The 25,388-nt window shown below is 45.3% G+C and overlaps 2 protein-coding genes across 5 annotated transcripts in view; one reads left to right on the top strand and one right to left on the bottom strand.

Moving 5' to 3' along the window:
- Nucleotides 1-2,324, top strand: part of METTL5 (methyltransferase 5, N6-adenosine) — a 19,631-nt gene extending 17,307 nt beyond the window's left edge. For all 3 annotated transcript variants that reach the window (XM_077447959.1, XM_077447958.1, XM_077447961.1), the window contains 2 exons: nt 630-679; nt 2,179-2,324. In XM_077447959.1, the coding sequence (XP_077304085.1) occupies nt 630-679; nt 2,179-2,220 (92 nt within the window). In that variant the 3' untranslated portion in view covers nt 2,221-2,324. The remainder of the gene's footprint in view (nt 1-629; nt 680-2,178) is intronic.
- SSB (small RNA binding exonuclease protection factor La) lies at nt 1,990-25,388 on the bottom strand. 2 transcript variants are annotated; one of them, XM_077447956.1, is made up of 12 exons: nt 25,241-25,388; nt 21,242-21,315; nt 19,111-19,214; nt 18,860-19,034; nt 16,255-16,362; nt 16,067-16,167; nt 15,822-15,893; nt 13,951-13,993; nt 12,452-12,592; nt 9,185-9,371; nt 2,979-3,101; nt 1,990-2,432 (listed from the first exon to the last, which is right to left on the bottom strand). In XM_077447956.1, exons 2-12 carry the CDS (start codon nt 21,305-21,307, stop codon nt 2,311-2,313), a joined length of 1,242 nt encoding a protein of 413 aa, XP_077304082.1. In that variant the 5' UTR covers nt 21,308-21,315; nt 25,241-25,388; the 3' UTR covers nt 1,990-2,310. The 2 variants fall into 2 exon arrangements, with proteins under 2 accessions (XP_077304082.1, XP_077304083.1); XM_077447957.1 differs by having other exon boundaries at nt 1,990-2,417; nt 25,241-25,387.

Here is a 25,388-nt window from a genome sequence, read left to right as displayed (position 1 = left end):
AGTCCAATGCACAGATCAGTCTGCTTTCTTGATCAGTATAGCCAGCTGCATGAATAAATACACAGAAGATAGCCCCGCCCATGGGTACACCTGCATGAATAAGGCTTTAAAAAAAAAAAAAAAACACCTTAGGCCCCTTTCACACTGACGTCCCGTTCAGGCCCGCCTGTCAGTTTTTCAGGCGGACCTGAACGGGTGCTCCATAGAGCTCTATGGAGCGTCGGATGTCAGCGGTGACATGTCCGCTGACATCCGACCCGCTCCGATCCGAAAAAGTGTGACGGAGGAAAAAGCTATTTTTCCATCCGTCTGCGGATCGGATCGGATGACGACGGGCACTGCGGTCCGTCGTCATCCGATCTCCCATAGGGGAGAGCGGCGCTGTGACAGGTCCGTCCCTGCACAGTGTGCGGAGACAGACCTGTCATCTCCCTGCTCAGCGGGGATCGGCGGAGTGATCCCCGCTGAGCAAACGGACATCCACGGGGCGGATCAGAACTGATCCGCCCCGTGTGAAAGGACCCTAAGGCAATTGTAGAATGTGCTAGTATGCAAACGCAAAAATACCATATGCATATTGCAAAAAAAATAAAGTTTGAAAGTTGTAAAAGTTTATCATTTGTTTACAGAGCTTCGGTATGATCTTCCAGCATCTTATAAGTTCCACAAGAAGAAATCTGTAAGTTCATATGCATTGTTCTTTAGTTGTATCCTATAAAGGCATTCAGTTTGGACATACATGCTGGAGTTTGTGAAAGCAACCATTTTCAATCCACTCTTAGGGTAGCAAACACCTCTCTCCACTCATGCATTACAGGATAAATCCAACACCAGTAAAGAAAGCTCACAGGAGCTGATGCATTGTAACGGCCTTATCCATTCAGCAAAAGAAATAAGGCCCCCTAAAAAAACAAGTACCTTTCTGAAAGGCATGCAGTGAGTCCAGCAAAGATTTAAGTTGCTGCTCACCAGAAGGGATTTCAGAATTTTAAAGAGGAAATAACAGGGTTGCAGAAAGTTGCTTTGGCCATAAATTATGAACGCAAAGCACAGATCTGGTTGCTGTTAAAAGTATGACTAAAAAAAGGCAAGCATTTGGATAAGGCAGACATAGCAATAAACTGAACAGGGGGAGTTTAATCCGTTGGTCACCTCATTAAAAAGGACATTCATTGTATGAGATATATATATATATATATATATATATATATAAAAAATTAAAAAAAAAAAAATCTTACGATAGTTCTGCTGACCCGGAGGAGCCCCAAGGGATTCCCTTATTTTGGCTATGGGAATGGAAAGCAATTTTCCCAATTGGGCACATGGCCAAAAAAAATTAGACCACCAGGAGCTATAAGCCTTCCCTAATATATGCAGAATGGGAAAAGTTTGGCCTCTAGTTACATCTTAAACGGAGATCAGTCTGAAAGAAAGTCAGCAGCTACAAATACTGTAGCTGTTGACTTAATATAAAGTAAGTATCTGTCCAGGGATCCCACAAGGTCGGCACCCCAAGCAGATTTGTGCATCAGCTTCAGGCATTGCAAGTAAGATGATCCCACCAGCTTCTCAGTCAGTTTAGGGGGGGGGGGGGGTGTGTGTGTGTGTATATATATATATATATATATATATATATAAGAGAAGCAGTTATGTCATATTGTGCAACAATCTTAACCAGAAGTGTCAAAATGAAGTACCTAGTGACAAATGGGGGGGGGTACCTCCAGCTGTTGCAGAACTAAAAGTCCCATGAGGCATAGCAAAACTGACAGCCACAAGCATGACACCCAGAGGCATGATGGGACTTGTAGTTTGGCAACAGCTGGAGATCCACTAATTGCATATACCTGAAGTAGAGCTTCCTTTAAACTTTTTTTCTCCAGTTTTCAGGAATAACCCTCCAAACCACCCTGATATTAAAGGATAATCAAATTTTACAGCAAACAGATTATCAGTTTTCTTTCATTCATTAAAGTGAGACAAGCCAAGTACAATCTACTTTTTATTGAATATATTACATGTAAGGTGTCAAAGTACACAATTCCCAGAAGAGTTACTAACCTGTATTAAACAAAAAAGTGTTTGTATTAACATAAATATAACGTTTCAGTTAGCAATTTTACAAGTGCCATTTATTCAATGACTCAAAAAGTAACAAAAATAAAAAAATCATTGCAGGTCGACATAGATGTGGATTTCATCAGATTCTCACTCGACTGACATTCAGCATCTGTAGACTTAAAATATGCATTCGCTATTTTTTGGAATTTTGTTTTTGTTATAAAAACATCTAAAACACCAGGCAGAGAGTTACTCGTCTTCGGCAGTCTTCTGTTGCTTTGGCACTGGCTCTTCAGAGGATTTCTCCTCCAGCTGCCTCTTCTTGGGACTTCCATTCCTGGCATCACCTGTTCCTTCTGTAAAATGAAGAACTGAAAAATAAAACATCTGCAACAGATTTTCACAATCAGCTATACTAAAACCAAATGCTTTAATGCCAAGAGCCAACAAGGAGGTTTTTCTGAAATACTGTGCTTAATGAGTGAAAGGGACAGCTGCTGCTTATTCCTCCTCAGAGAACCAGCCATGAAGATCATACTTGCCTTACAGCTGAGCGCCAGGAAACAGTCTGGGGAAAATTATTTTTCTGCCCTTTTGTGAGCCAAACAGCCCTTCAACAGAATACCCAGGTTCTCAATTAGTGCAGCAACAGCACAGGATGTGGAGACTCTCTCCAGCCTGCTAAGGCAACCCGCTCAACACTCCTTAGCAGGTTACTAAAGTTAGTTCCTGCAGTTGCCCCTTTAGTTTGCATTGTTTGCCAATCTTCCAGTGACAGAAGCCAAGTGTAAAAAGATGGCCCACAACACCCATCTACCCCAAATCTATATGAGAGTTTACATTAAACCATGAAAAGCGGCTCCTGTGGGGCACTTGTTGAATAAAAGCTGTACAAAAAAAAAAAAAAAAAACCCTACCTTCAGTGTCCTCTTCATCACTGCTTTCAAACTTCTTTTTCTTTCCTTGGAACTGGATTTTCTTCCTGGATGAACTGTCATTTCCTTTACCCCCCCTTCCTTTGCCTTTAAATTTCTTACCACCTGTATTTAAAAAACTTAAATGTTAAAATTTTTGTTTTGAAAGCCTCACACACACAAACCTCAAAGTTTAACTATACACCATGTAATCCTACTTCTGTAAATTGAGTGAGTGAGGTGGGGGCAGATTTTTAAAGTTGTTGCCCACAAGCAGCCTCATACAAAGTTTACTATAAGGGTCCTGTAAACATACGCTTTAAAGAGAAAAGGAATTAAGAGCCACTTTAACACATAAAGCTCCTAAATGATTGATCTACCCTGTCCATTTTAGCAGCATTGGTCATCAGATCTTTTGAGGCCATCCACTGCACACCCAGCTAGTAGTTTCAGGTGGCTTGGAAGCAGTAAGTCAACTTAATCCTAGGGAATAAACTGGAACTTTACTTTATGACACTAAGTCAGTGAATCACAAAGATATGGCTTTTATTTATAAAGGATTAAAATGGGCATGAAAACATTTAGTGTTTGACTTTAACCACTTGAACAGGTCTTTTCTGGCACTTTATCTAAAGTTTAAATCTGTATTTTTTGCTAGAAAATTACTTAGAACCTCCAATTTTTTTTTTTTTTTTTAATAGATTTTGGAAACACACACCTTCCCACTGAGGGTTTGCAGATATGCAGCCTTGGCTTTTGTGGGGGTTATACCAGGATGATGCCCGCAGCTGCAGGCATCATCCCGGTACTTTTTTTTAGAGCGGCGATCGGCTTTCAAGGGATAACCGATGCAGCTAAAAGCCGCTCGATTGTTATCCCAGAGGAGCTGGAGGGGATGTCAGCTTGCCCCCCACCTCCCCCCCCCCAGGCCTCCCATCCCACTGGGAGACTCTATCCTTCACTTTCAGGGGCTAGAGAGACTGTCACGAAGCCAGACACCGCTTCGTTCCAGTGTCCTGAATGTAAACACTGAAGCAAGTGTTTACATGGGGGGCAGGCACCGTGCCATCAACCCTTCCCACTGCTCCTAGCAGCTTCAGTTTTTATTTTGCATAGCAAGGAGGAGAATGACCTAGGAAACCCTGCAGGCCTCTGTCCTTTTTGCTGCAGGTTTGCCGCTTTTTGCGCAAGATGAGAGATCCTGAGATCTTCCATCAACTGCCGGCTGGGTGACAGGCTGGTTCATGAAATCCTTGTCTCCCCAGTCCGGCCATCAAGCGTGAGCCGGCCCGCAGCTACGGCTTGGCAGGCCACGACATACCTCATGCTCCAGAGGTGGTTGGTGAGCTTCAATGCTCTGGGGTATACATATGACCGGGCTACCAATGTCTGGATCACAGTATAAAACCCATATAATACAGCGCTATTCCTAGATGCAAATACTGAAAAATAATTTTTTTGAAGTGAAAGAATATATGTGACAAAAAAATAGTGAATGTAATAAATACAATAAATGCAGCAGCAACTTAAGTGTGAGATACCCACAATTACAAATGCCAATTTTTCCAAAAAAGCTGCACTATAATGATTCAAACCAATGTGTTTGAAAAATAGATAAATAAATCCAAAAATACAAAGAAATCTATATATAAATGTTCAGGATATTAGTCCATTACCCATTCAACAATAGTTCAACTTGTCATCTCCACCGTGTTTTATCACACCGCACCAATGAAAAGTAGTGTCAGAGTTGCAAAGAAAGGCTTTCCACCACCAACAATACTGACACTTACCAGCTATACTGATCCCATCTCAGAGATCAAATATCGCCACTGTTAAATCACTCCCTCTGAACATGGACTGCATGGAGGATGCATCTCTTTAGGCACTCTGTTCCAGTGGTTGGTATATTCCTACGGCCACACCGCTCATTGCCCAGCACATGCATAAACAAGAGGAATCGCCATAGTGTAGTGTAGAGTCTTTACCAAAGTACTGGCTCCAGTGTTGGTGTTGAGACAACGCGGGATCACGATCGTGGGTTACCTAGACGATCTCCTGAGAGCTTCTTCCGCCTCAGAGTTAGAGGATGTGGCAATCACCTTGCAGACCCTGCAAGCGTTTGGGTGGCTGTTGAACCTAAAGAAGTCGGTGGTGGTACCGACTCAGCGTCTGGAGTACCTGGGGTTACTATTGGACTCCAGGGAAGCGAGGGGTTTTTCTCCCCTCAGACAAAATTGCTGACTCTCAGATCTGCGATCAAATTACTGTTGAACCGCAACTGGTCATAACTCAGCTTTTGCATGCGGGTGCTGGGGCTCATGGTAGCCTCCTTCGAGGCAGTACCTTATGCCCAGTTCCACACCAGAGTCCTGCAGAAGGAGATCTTGACAAACTTGGACAAATCTCAGTTGTCCCTGGATCGGCAGATCCAGGTGAGCCAGCCAGTCAAGGACTCTCTGATCTGGTGGTTGAGGTCCCTGGCGATTCAGGTCAGAAAATCGTTCCTTCCTCTAAAATGGACGGTGGTCACTACAGACACCAGTCTGTCCGGCTGGGGTGGAGTGATGGGGATTCAGACGGATCAGGGCCTCTGGTCAATGGAGGAATCCAAGTTGCCGATCAATCTGCTCGAATTGAGAGCGATCAGGCTGTGCCTCCACACATGGTTGGAGTGTCGAGGGCGTCCGACCAGGATACAGTCAGACAACGCCATGGATGTGGCCAGCCATTTACACACCGGAAGTGGAAAATTGGCAGGCGGACTGAGTCGTCAGATGCTGGATCCAGGAGAATGGGCATTGCATCCAGGAGATATTCAGGCGGCTGTGCCTGAAATGGGGCACACCAGATGTGGATCTATTGGCCTCCTGGCTCAATCGGAAGGTGCCGAGATTCGTGTCCAGGACAAGAGATCCGTGGGCAGATGCGCTGGTGGCTCAGTGGGATCAGTACCAGCTGATCTACGCCCTTCCTCCGCTGAAACTGTTGCCACGTCTGCTGCTTCGCAGAGTGGAAGCTGAGGGGATTCCAGTAATCCTGGTTGGCCCAGATTGGCCTCAGCGGGCCTGGTACGCAGACCTGGTGCGCATGGTGGCAAACGCTCCCTGGCGACTGCCGTTGAGAGGGGACCTCCTATCAAGGTCCAATCCTTCACCCTGCTTTACCATCACTGGCTTTAAGGGACTGGCCATTGAAAGCCAGGTATTGAGCAACAGGGGTCTGTCAGCAGAAATCTTCCAGGAAGATATACCATCGTACTTGGAAGGCCTACATCTCCATGTGTGAGGAGAAGGAGCGCAGATGCCACCCTTTCTCTATATCCAGGATCCTGCCGTTTCTTCAGCAAGGTGTAGACCAGAGGTTGGCGTTGAGCACCATCAAGGGGCAGATTTCAGCTCTGGCTGTCTTTTTTCAAAGACCGCTGGTGTCTCACTCATGAGTACCTTTGTGCAGGGGGTGCGACATGTAGTCCCTCCGGCGCGTCCTCCGTTACCTCTGTGGGATTTGAACCTGGTGTTGTCGGCGCTTCAGAAGCCACTGTTTGAGAATATCAGGGAGATAACCCCTGCTGACCCTTTCACAGAAGGTGGTCATCACATCGGCCAGGAGGGTTTCTGAAATGGTGGCCTTGTCCTGCAAGTCACCTCATCTGGCGATCCATAGGGATATGGTGGTGTTGCGTCCGCAACAGTCCTTTCTACCCAAGGTAGTCTCCCCTTTCATATCAATGAGGACATTGTATTGCCATCATTGTGCCCTAAGCCGAAGCACCCCAAGGAGGTGGCCCTTCACGCTCTAGATGTGGTTAGAGCTCTGAAGGTGTACTTGTCTGCCACAGCTTCCTTTCGGAAGTCAGACTCACTGTTCGTTTCGGTGGCTGGTCCCAAGAAGGCCATGGCGGTCTCGTCGGCCGCCATTTCCAGGTGGATCAGAGAGATTGTAGTCCAAGCCTACGCCTTGAAGGGGCAGGTGCCTCCCTTTCCAGTCACGGCCCACTCTGCAAGAGCATTCGGAACGTCTTGGGCCTTCCGACACCAAGCGTCTGTCGCTCAGGTGTGTAAGGAGGCGACTTGGTCGTCTGTCCATACGTTTACCAAGTTCTACAAGGTAGACGTCAGTGCATCGGCTGATGCCTATTTTGGCCGCAAAGTTATGCAGGGGGCCATGAAGTTGCAATTGAATTTTTCCCTGGGTTTTTCAATAAAAACGCAGTACTGTTTTGGTTAATGCACTGTTGCATTACTTCCGCAATGTTGCGGTCTTGGGCCTTCCGACACCAAGCGTCTGTCGCTCAGGTGTGTAAGGAGGCGACTTGGTCGTCTGTCCATACGTTTACCAAGTTCTACAAGGTAGACGTCAGTGCATCGGCTGATGCCTATTTTGGCCGCAAAGTTATGCAGGGGGCCATGTAGTTGCAATTGAATTTTTCCCTGGGTTTTTCAATAAAAACGCAGTACTGTTTTGGTTAATGCACTGTTGCATTACTTCCGCAATGTTGCGGTCTTGGGGAATCACTCCTGTTGAGGATACACGGATATATAGTGGTGTTTTTCCACACACTGCTGTTTTTTGTGGGTTTAGCTTCACTAGTTCCCACTTGCCATGGTGGATGAAGTTTTTATGCCGTTTTTCCCACCCCTCATTTTGCACTGCTTGGGGACGTCCCATTTAGTTAGAGGAGCTGTGTCGGTCGGTGAATAGAGAAAATAGGATTTTGTACTCACCGTGAAATCCTTTTCTCTGTAATTCACCAACCGACACAGCACCCACCCCTCCTTTTTTTCTACGTTATACTGCTTGTTGACGTACTGAAGCTGCTAGGAGCAGTGGGAAGGGTTGATAGCACGGGGCCCGCCCCCATGGGGCAGGATTAAAGTTCTGTGTATTGTGTAACAATTTTGCCTAGTTTCTCTTAATGGCAGGCTATACAACCCATTTAGTTACAGAGAGGAGCTGTGTCAGTCGGTGACTACAAGAGAAAAGGATTTTACGGCAAGTACAAAAAAAATCAATTTTTTTTAACACAATTTAATATAAAAAGAAAGTTTACAGTGCCTCGTCCCCACGAGCTGACAATTGCTTCATCAGGAGCTGGGGTTCCGGCCGATAGAGGTAGACACTTTGTGCATTTATATTCAGTTTTACTTTGTTAATCCTGGCAGGCTTAGGATTTTTCAGATCATGTCCATTATCTCCTCGGTCCTTTCTACATCACATTGCCGCATCCTCGTATGGTGGCGCCGTTTCTTGGATGTTCCCCTCTGATTGCACCACAGGCCATCTGTGGTTGCTTTGCATAATTTTCCAAAGTTTTGGGACCATCATATTTCATTGGTTTTTAGTGATTCTATTTGGGGACATTGTAGGACTTTACCCAGCTCCTGATGAAGCCATTGATGCAAAACATGTTAAGCATGAGGAGTCTTTCAAGTTACAAATTCCACTTTGTTGATTTTATTGGTTACCCATATTATTTCCTTAAACGATTTATATATGCTTAACTGCTTCTAGATATTGCCTCTAGGGTGTTAATTGAGGTAAATCACTGATTTATATGAATACGTTTTAATGGACATTTTATTCTTTTGTACAAAGATATACATGCTATCCATCTGTGATGTGAGATTTAATATGAATCCTCAGTCGGTGAAGTCCCAGTTTATTCTCCATTTAGTCTGGTTACATTGGAAGTAGTATGACCTAGAACTCCACCATATTGGTGTGACTCACTTAATTCTAGTAACCATTAAGAGGAGTTGTACAGATACACCCCCTCAGAAGAGGGTTAAGAAGAGTTTTACACCTATCCCTGAGGAATATCAGGGTATCAAGTGTGATATTTACAAAAAAAAAAAAAATATTTCTACACTAAAAACTTGGCACCCCCACTGAAAGCAAATTGCTGCATTTTGTCTACTTGTACCAGGTGTTCAGGTCTTCTACATAGACTGAACACTGCTCCTGCATCCTCCCTTCACCTTTTGAGGTTACAATTGTACTTGGGGCGTAACATGTTCATACAAGACGAGAAGTGAACTTGGCTATTTAAAAAAAAAAATACAAGGAGCCAAGAAATTCAGAAATCCCTGTTGAACTGACCAGCTGTGTACTCAAATGCTGTTCGGTCCAAAAAACAACCCTATTTAAAAACAATGAAACTAGTCTTAGGCCATGGCCACATTGCACTACTAAACTAATGTACCAACCTTTGCCTTTCCACTTATTGTAGTTTTCTTGTTGGTCTTCCATAATTTTCTTCAGTGCAGCCTTCTCTACATCACCCTCTAGAAGCTCCCAAGTTACATCCTTGTCTTTCAGCTGCAAGTTGTTTTTATTTGCCTCCTTGGCTTTTTCCAAGGCTTCCTTGGCATTACTCTTAAACAGGATAATTCCCTAAAAAAGGAAACCAGGACAAATTTAGCAAAAAATAACTCATCTCATCACTGGTCACCTATTTCATACAGCAGTTAAGTGAAGATGATCATTTAATTCTTACATGGTTTAAATTTATACCTACCTAGAAAGTTTTAAACCAAGATAACTCAAAATGTTTAGTGGCATGGGTGGAGGCCAGTGGGCTGAACTACACAGACTTTAAATTGCAGAAGTAGCAGGTGCAAAATCTCTAAAGGCAGTATTATAGGCTTTAGGCAGGCCATAGACCATGCAAATTTCTTTCCTGCAACCACGGTTGCCCCCGCCAGGAGAAGACAGTGATTGCTAGAGGCTATAGCAGTCTCATGATAATTGCAAGTAAAATCAGGCAGGTTGGTTTTACCCAAGTTAAGCAACTTGGTAGATTCAGCTTGCCACTACAGTTTGAAACTCAGCCAGTTCACCAGATGTTTAAACTGTTTATGGCTAGCCTTGATCAGTCTTATTGCTTTGGCCAAAGTGTCACTTAAGATTAACTATCCCAGTTGAGGGACAACGCTTTAATGTCAACCCCACACCAAACTCCTATCTCTGCGCTTAAGCATGGTCCTTGCGTCCCTAATCCATAAAGATCAGGTAGGCTTTGTCTCCATGCGCCAAGCAGGGGATAATACCAGGAAGATCATAGATTTGGTGGAGGTGGTGAACAGGGAGGGAGGCCAGGCCTTGCTGTTGGGTCTGTACGCGGAGAAGGCGTTTGATCGCCTGGGGTGGCCCTTCCTCTTCGCCACATAGGGATCAGAGGACTTTTTTAGGGCTATCCAGCACCTATACTTGAACCCTACGTCCCAGGTCAAGACCCCCTTTGCCCTCTCTACCCCAGTACAGAATGGCACCAGACAGGGATGTCCGCTCCCGCCCCTGCTCTTCTCACTATGTGTCGAGCCCCTGGCGGCCACTATCCAGAAAAACCCAGACATTAAGGGCTTAATGGTGCGAGACAGGGAGTTTAAAATCTCCCTGTTCGCAGACGTTATACTCTCGTCGACACAACCCAGACCCTCCCTCCCTAACCTTCACAGAGAACTTGAACGCTATGGGGCCCCATCGGGATATAAAATAAATACCTCTAAGTCGGAGGCACTCCCAATAAACACCCCGGTAGAGGAGGTAGCACATCTCAAAGCCAATTTCCCCTACAGCTGGAGGACTAAGGCACTGCAGTACCTAGGGATTGCTATCACCCCGCAGTATTCCACGCTCTATCAGGAAAACTTCCCCCCCATTCTCCATAACATTAAAACCCTCCAACAGTGGAAAAACGCCATATCACTTCTCGGGAGGATCGCGTCTATAAAGACGATTATCCTCCCGAAGCCATTATACCTCTTCCAGACCCTACCCATACCAGTCCCCTACGGCCAACTGAATCACTTACAAGCCGACTTACTGAACTTCACTTGGAACTACAGAAGGCATAGGATCCCACGCTCTGTATTGCAGGCAGCCCGATTGGATGGCAGCCTGGCTTTCCCTAACCTCACTAAGTATTACCAGGCGGCACAACAGAGGGTGGTAACCTCTTTGTTTATGCTCCGGTCATATAATAAATGGACCAAGATAGAGAAGTTATGGCTCGCCCAACACACCAACAATCTGCTATGGAATGCGAACGCGGAGGTAGAATCTGCACGGCTTCTATGCCCGATGGCACTACTCCGAAAGCTCTGGCACACACTGTCGCAGCAACATGAGCCATCATCGTAGAGCTCGCTCCTGACCTCGTTTGCCTGTAATCCCAAACTGCCAGATAGCCTGACTCCGATGTCCTCACCATGGACCACAAAAAACCTTTTCCATTATGGCCATCTGGTAGATCCTTGCACCCGTAAACTGCGTTCCTTTGCAGACTCACAGTCCAAATTTCATCTCCCAAAGCAGGTTTTCTACGGGTATCTGCAAATCCGACACTAGGCCTTGACATTTGCGCCGAGCCTACAATTCTCCACTCCAACCCCCTTTGAAAACCTCATCCTGGCAGGCTCGGCCCAAAAAGGTCTGATCTCAGACATCTATAAAATACTGAATGACAGGCCCATTGTCTCAACGGGCAAGCATAAATATATGCTTAAATGGGTAAAGGCACCGAGGGAAGAGATACCCGTGGACCAATGGAGGGTCATCTGGATTCAGGCATCCAAGTCTTCGATATGCACGCTCTATAAAGAAAATATTTATAAAATACTCTACGTCTGGTACATGACCCCCTGATGTGCTCCAAGCCATCCACCCGGCAAGCTCAGACCGCTGCTGGAGATGCCTGGGAGAAAGTATCATGTATACTGGGAATGTCCACTGATAGTACCCTACTGGGAGTCAGTGCGGCAACTCCTGACTCACCTCTTAGAGAGGGAAGTCCCCCTCACCGCTAAATTTTTCCTGCTAGGGCTGTCGCCCCTGAAAACTCTGGCCCCACAGGTGAAACTGGTCAGGCACGTTCCTCACGGCAGCTCGCTGCCTAGTGGCATTGAACTGGAAGCGCCGATCACCCTCCACTGGAGGGAGCGCTGTATGCTAGGATTAGGGAGGTAGAGATAATGGAGAATATGACAGCGAGGCTGCAGGGCCGCCTGGACGCGCACAACCTGGTTTGGAAACTGTGGCACCGCCGGGAGGAACCTAGCAGTCCAGAACCAGGTACTTTGCTGATGTTGGTTGAGCCTTCCATCTCCCCTCTTTTCTCATCTGTCCCTGTCCTCGGGTGTCCTCCAGGGACCCATGCGACCACTTATTATGCCGGCAGGATGGTATGTTTGACTGCGGTTGCATAGGTTGTATATATATCCTGCGCTGGACAATCTTGAGAAGTGCACACTGGAACATGGTCTGCGGATAGATAGTGACACAGTACTTGGAAATTACATGGATCAGCTAATTTCTTATTTGAAAATTTTTGTATTGTTGATTGAAAGACCTTTGCACTTAAACTGCATGTCAAATATCTTTCAATAAAACGTTGATAATCTTTAACTATCCCTTTCAATTAAGACAATTTAAGAGGCCAATACGCCAGAAGTTCTACTAGGCATTATACGCACCTCCTTAGCGCCCCTACTGAAGTCAATCCACTTGATTTCACCATGAGTTTGAAATAAGGCATGAATATCTTCTCTGGAAGTCATATTGTCCAAGTCTCCTGAGAATTTTAAGAGGCAGCCAGTATGTTCTTCCAAGTTTTTCTGCACATGTAAAATAAATGTCTTATTATATTTTTTCACTACATTTAAAAAGGCAAACTACACCCAAAAAACATTTTAATATCCAGCACTGAATTAAGGCCATTCACATGGCATCCCGTGCAGTGTGAAGAGCAGTTTACCTTTTCTACTAGAGCTGAGTGCAACCCTGCCTACCTGGCAAAACTTAACTGTGGCAAATCTATACAGCTGCTTATCCACTCACTTTATATGGGCTACCTACTTGCAATTCAGCATTACAAAACCTAAAACCACTCTTCACGGTGCACAAGGCTGAGTTCTGGTGTGAGCCCCTAAGCTGACAATACCAGATATACAAATCACTCCATGAAATAACAGCACCTCTTATGCCAGCCTCAGCCATCAAAAACAGACATGAACAAGACTGACAACTAAAAAGGCCCCTTTCACACATAGGCCGTTCATCCGCTTTTCATCCATCTGTTGACGGATAAAAACAGACCTCAAATGCATTCCTAAAGAAAAAAAAAAAAAAAAAAAAAAAAGCAGATCATTTGCATCCATTTTCTTCCTTTTTGAAAAGATGATGGATGAAAGCCCCATTTTCCGTGTGTCAAAAAAATAAAAATAAAATTGATGAAAAATGGATGTTAGACATTTTTAAACCCTCTCTTCCCATCCCCCTCCTTAGCAACCAACTATATAGTGAAGCTCAGTTACTATACGGGTGGAAAAAAAAACAAATTATGGATGAAATGAACAGTGTGAAATTTTCCTGAAAACTACATTTAGGGCCCCAACATTTTAAATCACCCTTAAGATTAGCTCATGTCCCACCTAGATAAGGCCAACACCACACAAGTCCCATTTTATTTAAAAGACAAAAGACTAAAGATTGCTTAAAGCAGAACTAAACCAGTCATTAAGTTTTCCCAAAACCATACCATTCACAGCATGTCTTGAACACTGTCAGTTGCTTGTCAAACCATCAAAATGGCCAATTAAATGTGCAACACCATGGAAGATTCCTTGAATGTAAAGGATTCAAAGTACACATTAGGTAGAATTCTAGACAACGGTCCACCTATGAAAATGCACCTAGTCATCCCAAGACACAAACCTCTGGAATCTACAAGTCGGGGGGTTTAGGTAGACCAATGAGTCTACAGAGATATTCAGGTTTTAATGCAAGAGGAAAAAAAAAGTGCATGCACTACTTTTGGTACGGTGCAATTTCAGCCCATTCATTTTGAAATCACACTGCACACAGAACTGCATGCAAATTGCACAGCATTTCTATGCTATTCACATGCATTTCCTTGTGTAAATGGGTTCTTCTAGTACAAGCACTGGGGGGGGGGGCTTAAGTTTATGCCTACCATTTCAGCATCTTCAGCTTGTTTCTGGGCATCTGCCTTATCCCTGGAGACAAAATAAATAAATTGTAAACTGTGTTCTAGAAGGAGAAATGGATTATGAATACATATTCCTTTGAGTGGACATAAGCTGGTTGGAAAAAAAATACAGAAGCATTGCCAAGTAACTGTTGGCTTAAATCATATCCCGTAGAGATCAGGTTCCAGATCAATATAAAATATATTCCTGGCTCTGTTCCTGCCCACCCCAAAATCCCCTTTCCCATTACCATTGCATAAGCCAAGATTTTATACATAAAAACACACACTTACACAGTATTAAAATGGTCGTGTTAAAGAATTCTTCATACCAAGATAAATAAATATTTAGGCCATAGTTACTGGCTGGCAGTTATGCAGATTCACTGACCCAGAACAAGTATGCACATCAGATATTCTGAGGCCACTGGCTGCATATTCTCTACACATATCTTACCCTTCCCATATAAGAGGACGAAGATTGCTAAAAAGCCCCGTTTCTGATCTGGATTCTGCCATGATTCCCTTGAGTGCTGAATGCACTGACCAGTCCAGATACAATCCCTTCGGACTAGCTGCTCTGTGTGGCAGATCAAGATTCTTAACTGTAACCAGCTGCAAACAGCATATGACTCAATCCTTCCCCCTTGCTCGGTATAATTAGATTTTAATATTCCATTTCACTGCTAGAGCACTACCATCAGGAATGATGTAGCAAAATAGAGGTGCACTTCTAAGATCTGGCCCATTCAGGGGGTTTTGCCCTTTAATGTTCTCTGTAGTGCCCCCCCAAAATTTTTTTTTATATATATATATATATATATATATATAGTAAATCTTAGTGGGAACAAATGTTAACTGACCGTTTAAAATGCAGTTCTCGCTTTCTGTTGTGAATCTGGGTCAGGAAGTGAAGAAAGCAAAAATACACAAGCTTTCATAAGCTCGTGGCTTTAGATATACTTTTAAAGTGGTTGTAAACCACCGATTGTCACTTTCCTATAGTTAAGCTTAGAATAAAGCTTACCAGTAAGGTAGTGGAAATATCTACTAAACGGGCGCTGTTTGAGATATTTACCTTGAAGTGCACTGATTTAATAGGTACATGTGCAGTGAACAAACTGACCTCTATGCCGTTTCTTCAATTGCAAGTGCCGTGACCGATAGCTGAAATCAATCAGCGGGTCCAGCGACTGCCGGCCACCCACAATCCTTCAAAGGAGAGACAGAACAGCAGTCTGCCTATCTAAACAAGGCAGACAGCTGTTCTGTGAGAGGGGGGTGGGGGAGAAATGGAAGACATGTTTGGGTACAGGGCCGCACAATTGTCAATTAAAGCAATGCAGTGGCGTATTGCAAAAAAAAAAAAAAAAAAAAAAAAAAGGCCTGGTCATACAGGGGGGTAAAACCTTTAGGAGCTGAAGTGGTTAAACACAATCTATTGGCCCGAATATTCATTTAGTTTGTCCATTAGAATGTGTGAAGTGCATTTATAAGCCATTTTTTCCTGCCCAAACACTCCTTTGAACGCCCAATTGCTTTTTTTTCTCCTGCCCCTTAACACCCATATGTACATGGACATATAGGCTAGTATGGAGGGACAAAAAAATAAAAAACCAAACCCAAACTAAAAAAATTTTCCCATCCCAATGACAGTGGACTAGAGGGGTTAGGAAGTGGTGAGATCTTTAGTGGGGATAGAAGCTCCAACCCTTCCCACAAATTTTGGCTGGAGTCAAATACAAATGTAATGATCTAAAAGTGGGGGGAAAAAAAAAAAAAAAAAAAAAAAAAAAAAAAAATCCATCTTGCCCGGTGTCCAGCCTTTTTTCACCAACATTACCACGCATACGTACTGCTTGTGCTTCACTTTTGACTCTGACTGCTTCTGCTTCCTTTCTTCAGTCTTCTTTACAAAATATTCTTCCCTAATAGAAAATGAGGAGTCAATAGACAAGGAGACAATCACAGCTGAAGTCATGATAAACACATCACCCAACACTTACTCAAAAACCAGATCAGAAAGGCCACGTGTAATCTTAGATTAACACGTTACCAATTACTACAGAAAAAAAAAAAGAAAAAAAAAAGAAACACTTACTTGGATAATACTATCATATCAGTCTCTTTAAATTTAAGGTCTCTATTCTCCAAGAATTTCTTGGCAGCATCTTCGGTCTCAAATACAATAAAGATTGAGCCCTATGTTGGGAAAGACGACAGATAAATACACCAATAAGTTATTAGCTACAGCAGTCTAAAAATAAATAAATAAAAACAAACCCAAACCTTGAAGATCTTATCGGTCGTTCGCCTCATTTGGATGTTCTCAATGGGACCCTTGTTTTCCAGCCATCCCTTTATTTCATCCAGGGATGTGTCCAGCTCAAAGCCTTTCTGTGAAAGTACATATTACCCTATTAGAAATGCTTGATCATTGCTGCACATTGTAGATCCTACTGGGCAGTGTAACCAGATTACAATCTAGGAGTCCCGCCAAGCCTTACCAGCCAAAGAGGGCATGATTAAATTTGTTCAACTAAAACTAGAAGTTTTTAAAATGAATTTTAAGGTGAGGGTTTTGACTTTCACAAGGTGGTGAAGAGCACAGCATTGGAAAAGTTTAAGATCACTTGTGGACTTGTTACTCAAGTTTTTTTCAGGACACTTTACACTGTTTAATAGTGATTGACTAATGACAGTTATGTGCAAAAGAAAGGACGTATTCAAATTAAGTTGAGCCATTAATTTGGTTCACTTTTGCCTATGAAGTGTCCATATACATATTTTGCTGCACTTTTAAGTCGTTTATTAAGCATTTGGGTGTGAAACACTCAAGTGCTGGGTGATGTCTGCACAACTACACTATCAAGACTTGTGTGCACATTTGCTTTTGATTAGGTCTTCTCAATCTGTAGCAAAAGGCCAACCATGGGGGAAATCGGTCTATAGGCAGACCAACTACACACTGCACTTACACTATGTCAAATTCATCATCATGGGAAACATTAACTGAAAGCAAGCATGGGGATAAATATTCAGGACATTAAATACACTAAAGGAAGGATAGACACAGCAAAGCAACCAGCATTTTCAGATTGTCAAAAATCTTTTTTTAGCACTTTTGTGCCCCCACACCGCCTCCATCTTGGCAGCAAACAAATTGAGGACCGCTGACAAGGTGTCCAAGCTCACTGCACAGTCGAACCGGTTGCTATTGCCTGCACTTCGGGGGAAGAAACACCAGTTTCGGAAGCCACGCTGACCCTACCCTGTTTGCCACCCGAAGGGGAGCTAGGACAGTGACAGTCCCACCCTCCTTACTGCTGCAGGCTGAGGGGCTCTTTCCCGCAGGACTCACCACCCAGAGGGGTTCTGCGCTATCCAGCAGGTAGTGCCTGTAGTCTATTGGCTCCCAGGTGCAGAGGAATCAGCCTTGAGTCTGTGGCAGCAGCTGCTAATGGCACTGAAACCCGCTTTGTAGTGTGCTCAGGCTCAAAGAAAATGGACACCCAGCATAAGGACATAAAACACAGAAAATGGCTGTCAGAGCACAGGAGCACATGCTGCCGCTAAACACTGAAAAACGTGTTCAGGCTTCCAGAAAATGGCCGCCGGTGTCCAGAATAAGGACAAATCACAGGGAAAATGGCCACCAAAGCCAAGGGGAGCATGCTGCCCTTGCCCACACCTAAGATGGCCGCTGTATGCAAGCCATGCGGGACAATGGCGGTGAGCACAGGACACAAGCAGTCTCATAGGCGCCTTCCAGGGACATGAAAAACAGGACCCAGCCACGCCCCCCCCCACCTTGAGGGACCCCCCAGGGAACGCCAAGCCTCACTGGGACAGGGAGTTGACAGCAGATCACATGATCTATCATCTTGCACAAAAAAAAACAACCACACACACTTCTGCAGAAGAAACACAGACCGATGGGCCCGTCAGGGTTCCTAGGTCCTTCACTAGGCAAAATAAAACAGACGACTGCATGGCAAGCTGGAGGGTTGTTACCCAAGGGACCACCCCCTGGGCGGAACTGGAAAGTTCTGCATTGCATAACATGTAATGCCCAGTATCCTCCTAAAGGTGGGCGCAACAACCCAATGGCTAAGAAGAGCTGTGTCAGTCGGTGAATACAAGAGAAAATACATTTTACATGTAGGAGAGGAGCACTAGAAAAGGCCTGCTATAGAACGATTTAAACAAAAAATAAAAATCATATCTTATTCAAAGACATGGAAATTCTTTCAAGTGAATATCCAGGTTTTACCATTAAACTGTTCATTTGGACCAATATGCTACTAACAAACTATTTACAATATTTACAGTATATAAGTACTGTGTTTCGGCAGCAGAATGAAAATCCTTCCCACCTGGCTCCCAGAACAAGATTTAGGCCAAGCACTGCCCAGAGAAATGACACACAATCTCCCCTGATTGGCCAAGTTTGAATTTGTAACATCATCCGCCAATCAGAGGAAACTGAAGACCAAGAGGTACTAGCAAAAATTCTCTCTACACAGCAGACTTAAAGAGGGCTCATCCTGGGCTGGCTTTCAGTTTTAGGTTTGCCAGCGTCCCATCTCTTGGGGACAGCATTGTGACATGCAGGGTATAGACTGCCTGCGTCCCCAAGAGATGGGATGCTGGCAAACCTAAAACTGAAAGTTCTGAGGCAATACCATTGGTCAACTACACTACATTCTACCATACATCATGAATTTTAGTGCCAATATGCAGGTTTAAAACTTTCCTCAACTTTGCATATGAACTATACGATGTTGTGGAAAACATGATGTTGAATTTGGGGGACAAGTGACATTTATGGTTTCCAAATACTGAAATGTTATGCTTGTGTTTTACAACAGCTTTATGGCTCCTATCTACTTACAATGTAAACTGATCTATTCTTGACAGCGTTTTTGTATTCTTCTGTGATCTCTGGCAAAGGTTTGTTGGGATCTCTTCTAATTTTGGAGTTTTCTTCATCAATTTCCAGCAGGCCTGTCTTGGATTTTTTAAGTGCCCCCAAAATGATTCCAAAATCAGTTGTCAAATTGCTTAACCTACAAGGAAATTAAGAAACATAAGACATTCCATACTACAAACTTACAACCCAGACAGACATCACCAGGTAAGTACCTGTTAAACTTGATCATAGTTTCCAGAGGCACCCAGCCATCATCAAGGGAAATCTGTTCCTTTAGGAATTTGTCTCGTGGAAGGTTATGGTCACCAAAGTAGTACTGAAAAAACAAAAACAAGTTAGGTATTCAGGTGTGTACTGCGTATGAAAAGCAGTTTTAACCCCCCTGCCCTGAAAGATGGACTTTGCTTTCTGGAGTTGAAAGAAAAAATAAAATCCACAACCTATGAGTACAGAGGAGGATGCAGTTCAACCATGTAACAGGGCAATCCGCACTGTGAGCCACAACACTGGTAACTTGGAACTTTAAATCCTAGGCAGTTAATGCATTGGGGGGCAGTTGTTGGGGAGAAGAGGCAAGAGGGTAGATGTGGATATATAGCCCACCTGTAAAATGTATCACTATTGTAAAAAGCACCCTTCAACTTACCTGAAGCCTAAATCATCTGCAATTGCCAGCCTCAGTCCTCTTCTGTTTACTTTCAGATAGAGTCCATCAGGTGTCCAGGTCACAAATTGTGAAGATGTGGACACTTCATGTTGGGTGGTGGTTGGTGGGGGGTGAAGGACGTCAGAGCCGGCAGGGGACTAGTGGTCTCGGGCTCCTTCACAGCACTGGCTCAGTGGTTCCCGCATTGGAATTGGCAGTAGTAAGTGACCTAGCCGGGGGACTGGGGGAGTATATCCAACTTCACCACTTAAGGGGCGATAAAGGACTACTAAAAACCAGACTGCAAACTAGCATGGAGGAAGCAGGCTTAAAAAAAAAAATTCTGCCCAGAGCAGGGGCGGAGGGGGGACAACGGGGCACTTGCCCCCTCCGAGAATACAAATGGCAGGTGTCATCGCGGGTGAGAGCCGGCGGGCGGCTCCACGGCAGAGAGCACAGGCGGCTCCGTCGGTGAGAGACACCGGGTGGCTTTGTAGATGGCCCAGTGTCAGTGTGTGAGTGGCTGCTGGCCTATTAGGGAGCTGGTGGGCGGGGGAGCAGAGAGATGACATCTCTCACTGCCCAGCGCCCCTCCTGCATCCCTGAAGTACCAACCTCACTGTGTAGTGTGCAGGCAGCCACGGCAGCAGAGAGCATTACTTCATCTCTCTGCTGCTTTACTGGTAATCTGCTGCCTGGGACCAGGCGACGTGGCAAGTGGCAGGCGACGTGGCAAGTGGCAGGCGACTTAAAGGGGTTGTAAAGGTAAATGTTATTTTCACCTTAATGCATTATATGCATTAAGGTGAAAAACATCTGACACTGCCTGCGCCCCCAGCCCCTCACCCCCGTCGTCCTTTCCACCGTTCAGCCTGGCTGCTGATTGGCTGGAAAGCATCGCAGCCATTGGCTCTCGCTGCTGTCAATCACATCCACTGACGCGGAGCACCGGGCGATACAGCGAGCGGCTATAGCCGCCGGCTGTATCATGAGCGCGCCCGCAGATGCTTTTCAGCATGCGAGGGAGCTCACATGAACGTGAGAAGCACCCGCAGGAGGAAGCCGAGACAGCCGCCGAGGGACCCCAGAAGAGCAGGTTCGGGGCCACCCTGTGCAAAACGAGCTGCACAGTGGAGGTAAGTATAACGTTTGTTATTTAAAAAAAAAAAAAAAAATTACTTTACAATCCCTTTAAAGAGGGGTTCCCATTTAAAAATAAATTAAGTCAGCAGCAACAAATATTTCAGCTGCTTACTTAATAATCAGACACTTGCCTGTCTCAGGGTCCAGTGATGCAGGGGAATCAAAGCCCCGCCCGCTCGTCTCCCCCTCCGTTTGGCAGTGCCGGTGTTGTAACTGTGGGCTCTTTACAGCCGGGCGCCCACTGCACATGCAGCACCGCGATTGGCCACGCAATCTGGGACCTGTCACGTGTCCTAGATGATTGACACGAGAGAGGGGGCAGAGCTGAGCCCTTCCTGTGCCAAGGGGGAAGGGACACCAGGAGCCCAGGCACTAAAGGAGGCACATTCATGATTTTTTTTTTTTTTTTTTTTTTTTTAAGGGTGGAACACCACTTTAAACAGCAAACTGTCCTCATCCGAGGTCTGTATACCAAGTCTCTGCTAAAAAACACTGCTTACTAGCAAATTTCTCAGGATACGGTAATAGACCATAAAAAAAAAAAAAAAACTTACCTCAACCTGCTGAGAGATCTTTATGTCCAAATCAGATGCTTGTTCTTTATCACCGTTTTCTGCCATTTTAAATACTAAAAAAAAAAAAAAAAAAGTAAAACACCAGACACGTATAAATCACCCAGCATTACACCACTGTTACGTAAACAGTCATCAATACAAAAGCTTGAGGTTTGTAGACATTTGTATGGTTTGGTTTTCTGTTCCCTGGCAGTTATAAGAGACTGAATTGTGATGACTGGGGAAATGTACAATGTTATGCCCTGCAGATTAATTTCAGTATAATAGATGAGCCACAAAAATATGAAACCCAAAGCCATCATTCGCACAAAGCACCCCAGTTATCCCAGAAGGGCCATACCACAGATATGAGCATACAGTCATGGCCAAAAAGATTGGCACCCCGGCATGTGTCAGATAATGCACCAGGTCACCCAGAAAATTGTTGCAATTACTAGGGTTTAGGCATTCTTATGTTAATTTAATTTGTATTGGTAGGACAAAGGAGAAAGTCAAATATGACAATCCACTCAAAAGCCAAAAATGCACTGGACATAATTGGCACCCTCAATTTAATATTTGTAGAAAAATAAATAAAAAAAAAAAAAGAGAAGAGGAGGGGGGGCCCTACAGCCTGTTCCCCATATGCTCCTATACACCCCCCCTTCTGTTCCCAATTCCCCACCTGTTCCTTGTAGTTGTGTAAATTCTGGACCAAAACTGAAAATTCAGGATTGACTTGACTGAAGACAGTTAAAAAAATAAAGTAGCATAGTAGTAGTGTAGCTGGCATTTTGGCATTGAAATCAATGGAATCACCACCTCCCTCTACTTTTTTGAATCAACGTTATTGCCATCACAAAGGATAAACATCCCTTGTGATAGCATGAGTAGTGACATGTAACTAGGGAGGGGGCAGCTGCCCCAGGCACAGCATTGAGGGGCACCGCAGATATTATTGATCCTCCTGCAGCAGCTGAAAGGCAGCTTCTCCTACCTCTCACTAGCATTCTGCTGCTGCAGGAGGGAAATGCATGGATCGTTATGTAGCTATAAAAGCTGACCCAGCTGCCACTTCTGCCCCTTTTTCAGCTGCTGGAGGAAAATACAAGTGATCCACACCTCCTGGAGCCCAGTGCCAGAATAAGTTGCTTGACATGGGTGCGCTAGAACAGGTACAAGTCACACCTGCCCTGCCTCTCCGGGGTTCAAAATGCTGCAATTCCGTCTTTCTATGGCAGCTGGCATTTCTCTCCCCGGGAGTTGCCTATATAAGCACCCACTGCAGAGCAGACTAAAGCTGCCTTCTCCTCGGCTCTGACATTTCATTTACACAGAAGACGGGAGAAGAACCCAGGGAGGAGAGACTGCACTCTTACAGGATATTCAGATCAGTTCAGATGCAGAGGTTTAATGGAGCCTTGGTGACCAGGAAGGTGGGGGGCACATGGGCAGGTAACAGTTTCATGCTGCCAGGAGTAGTTTTAATGGAGGGGGTAATTAGGGCAGCACAGTGGTGTAGTGGTTAGCACTCTCACCTAGCAGTAAGAAGGTCGCTGGTTCAAATCCCAACCACGACACTACCTGCCTGGAGTTTGCATGTTCTCCCTGTGCCTGTGTGGGTTTCCTCCGGGTACTCCGGTTTCCTCCCACAATCCAAAGACATGCAGGTAGATTAATTGGCTTCTGTCCAAAATTGGCCCTAGTATATGAATGGGGACCTTGGATTGTGGGCTCCTTGAGGATAGGGACCGATGTGGGTGTAGCAACATACAGGGAAAGGGACAATTGTATACACTCACTCAGGTTGAACTGGATGGACTGGTGTCTTTATTCAACCTAATTAACTATGAAACTAACTATAACTATGAGACATGTGCTATGGGGTGATTTGGGAGGGGACTTGTGCTAGAAAGGGGGAGATCAGATTTGAAGTCTGAAACACCACCACCCCCCCCCCCCCCCCCCAAACAAGTTTTCTTCCCTTCCAAATCACCCACTAGCACATGTCCTCCTAACCCCATCACCTTTCAAATAAAAGCCATAGAGGGGGACGTTGTAGCCACTGGGACCCTGGGCTCCCCACAAGAGAGGCAAGGCAATTGTCGCTGGTGCCCACGATAGCATGTCCCTGACAGAAAGACTCACATCCAGTGCCCTACTGACACTGTCCCATTGACAAACCTCTGCCCCGATCCATGCACAGATTTTACAAGTTGGGCATACAGTATGGCAACTGTCTCCCTATAGTAGTTTCATTTACCCAAGAGTGGGTAAAGAGGCCAGTAAATAGCAGCCCTTTCCTGAATTGTGTTTTCTAGACTTCAGCTTGTGAATGAGCAGGAAGCCGCTCAATACAGAACACTTCCCATTCATTCACTGTCCAGACTCAGCAGGGGTCTCAAACTGATGGCCCTCCCTCTGTTGCAGAACTACAATTCCCATGAGACATTGCAAGGCTGACAGTTACAAGCATGACTCCCATAGGCAGAGGCATCATGGGACTTTTAGTTCCGCAACAGCTGGAGGGCCACCAGTTTGAGACCCCTGGTCCAGAGCAATTGAGTGCAGAAAAAGGGACTGTGGAATCTGTCCTCGCTCCCGACCCGTGTCTCATCAGACATTGGACCTGCTTTTTCCAAGCCAGTAATGGTTTGCATTGGGTAAAACCGTAAGTTACAAAACTTGCTTCCAATTTCTTAGACCAGAGACGGTCTGGGATGTTCCAGTCAGCAGGAGGAACCGCTGGCAGTACAGGAGAGCCCAGTAAGGTGGCAGGTGGGGGGGGGGGGGCTGGGCAGTTGATCCCCTTCCGCCACCTGTCAAACAAATCAAGCAGCTAATTAACCACTAGGATTAAAGCGGTTGTATAGTCTTTCACTTTTACTTACAGGTAAGCCTATAATAAGGCTTACCTGTAGGTAAAAAAAAAAAAAATCTCCTAAACTTGTATGGTTTAGGAAATATTCCCCTGGCAATGAGCCGCTGATAGCAGCGACGCATGCGCACAGGGGTTTCTCGGCTGGAAGCCCGGCAGACGCCGGAAAGGAATCCCCCACATGCGTGCGCGGGAGTGACGATATCGCCGCTCCAGCCACTCTCAGTGCCACGATATCCAGAAGAAACACAGAGGGAACATGTCAGTTCCCTCGGCGTGTATCAGGCGAGATGTCGGGGCCTCGTTCTAAGGTAAGTACTTCAGAATGAGCTAGTATGAGTTTTAAAGGCTCATTATGCCTTTTCCCTTGCAGGTATTACTAACGCTTTCATTTTACAAACTAATGATGCAGTCATCATCCTTGCATATCCACTTCCCCCCCCCCCCTCACACCATTAACTTCAACTTCACAGAGGCTGAAGTAGTCCAAAAAAAAATAAAAAAAATAAGTCCAATTCAGGTCACCTGGGACAGAAAGGCTGCCACCAATCTGACAGCTATGTGGGAACACAGCCCCCCGATCACACACTTCCCATCAGGGCTGCTATGATTGGGTGCAGCAGCTGTGCCCATGCAAACGCTCCATCCCAATTCATGTGAATGGGACTTCACACATGGAACACCTGTGCATTCTCTTACAGGCAATCACAGCCCTCATATGGATGTACATTACAGGACGTGTGTATGTATATATGTGTGTGCGTGTGTTTATGGACAGACGGGTGAGCTGCAACATGGTGAAGAGCGATCTGTGTGCACATGTGTGACATGAGGACCTGCGGCTGTGGTCATACGACATCCCCATAGAGTAACATGGGCCCCCCTCCGTACTCATGCCCAACGTACTCCTCACGGCCTCCTCCTCTATATTCGCTCTGGATATAAAGGTGTAGGCACACCGCCCCTCCCCCGCACACATGGAGCCGGGCACACCACGTGTATAGCGAGTGACGTGTATCGGACAGTCCGGAGTCGGGCTATTAGTGTCTCGGTCGGATGTTCTCCACTCTGCACTCCCCCCGGTACACTCCCCGGCCTGTCCGCTTCTTCCCGCTCCTCACCTGAACTCGCCTCCTTTCCTCCACACTACCACTCGGCTACAGCCGCTCTATGACGCGCAGATTTAAAGGCAGTGCCGGCTCAGTACCGCCCCCTCCCGGCATGCACTGCCCGGATATGACGGGTCATGTGGGCGGAGCGTTCCTCATG

The sequence above is a fragment of the Lithobates pipiens genome, unplaced genomic scaffold, assembly GCF_037356315.1.
Source record: "Lithobates pipiens isolate NorthernLeopardFrog02 unplaced genomic scaffold, aLitPip1_a1.2 Scaffold_22, whole genome shotgun sequence".
Lineage (NCBI taxonomy): Eukaryota > Metazoa > Chordata > Amphibia > Anura > Ranidae > Lithobates > Lithobates pipiens.
This window is presented reverse-complemented; position numbering and strand designations above follow the sequence as displayed.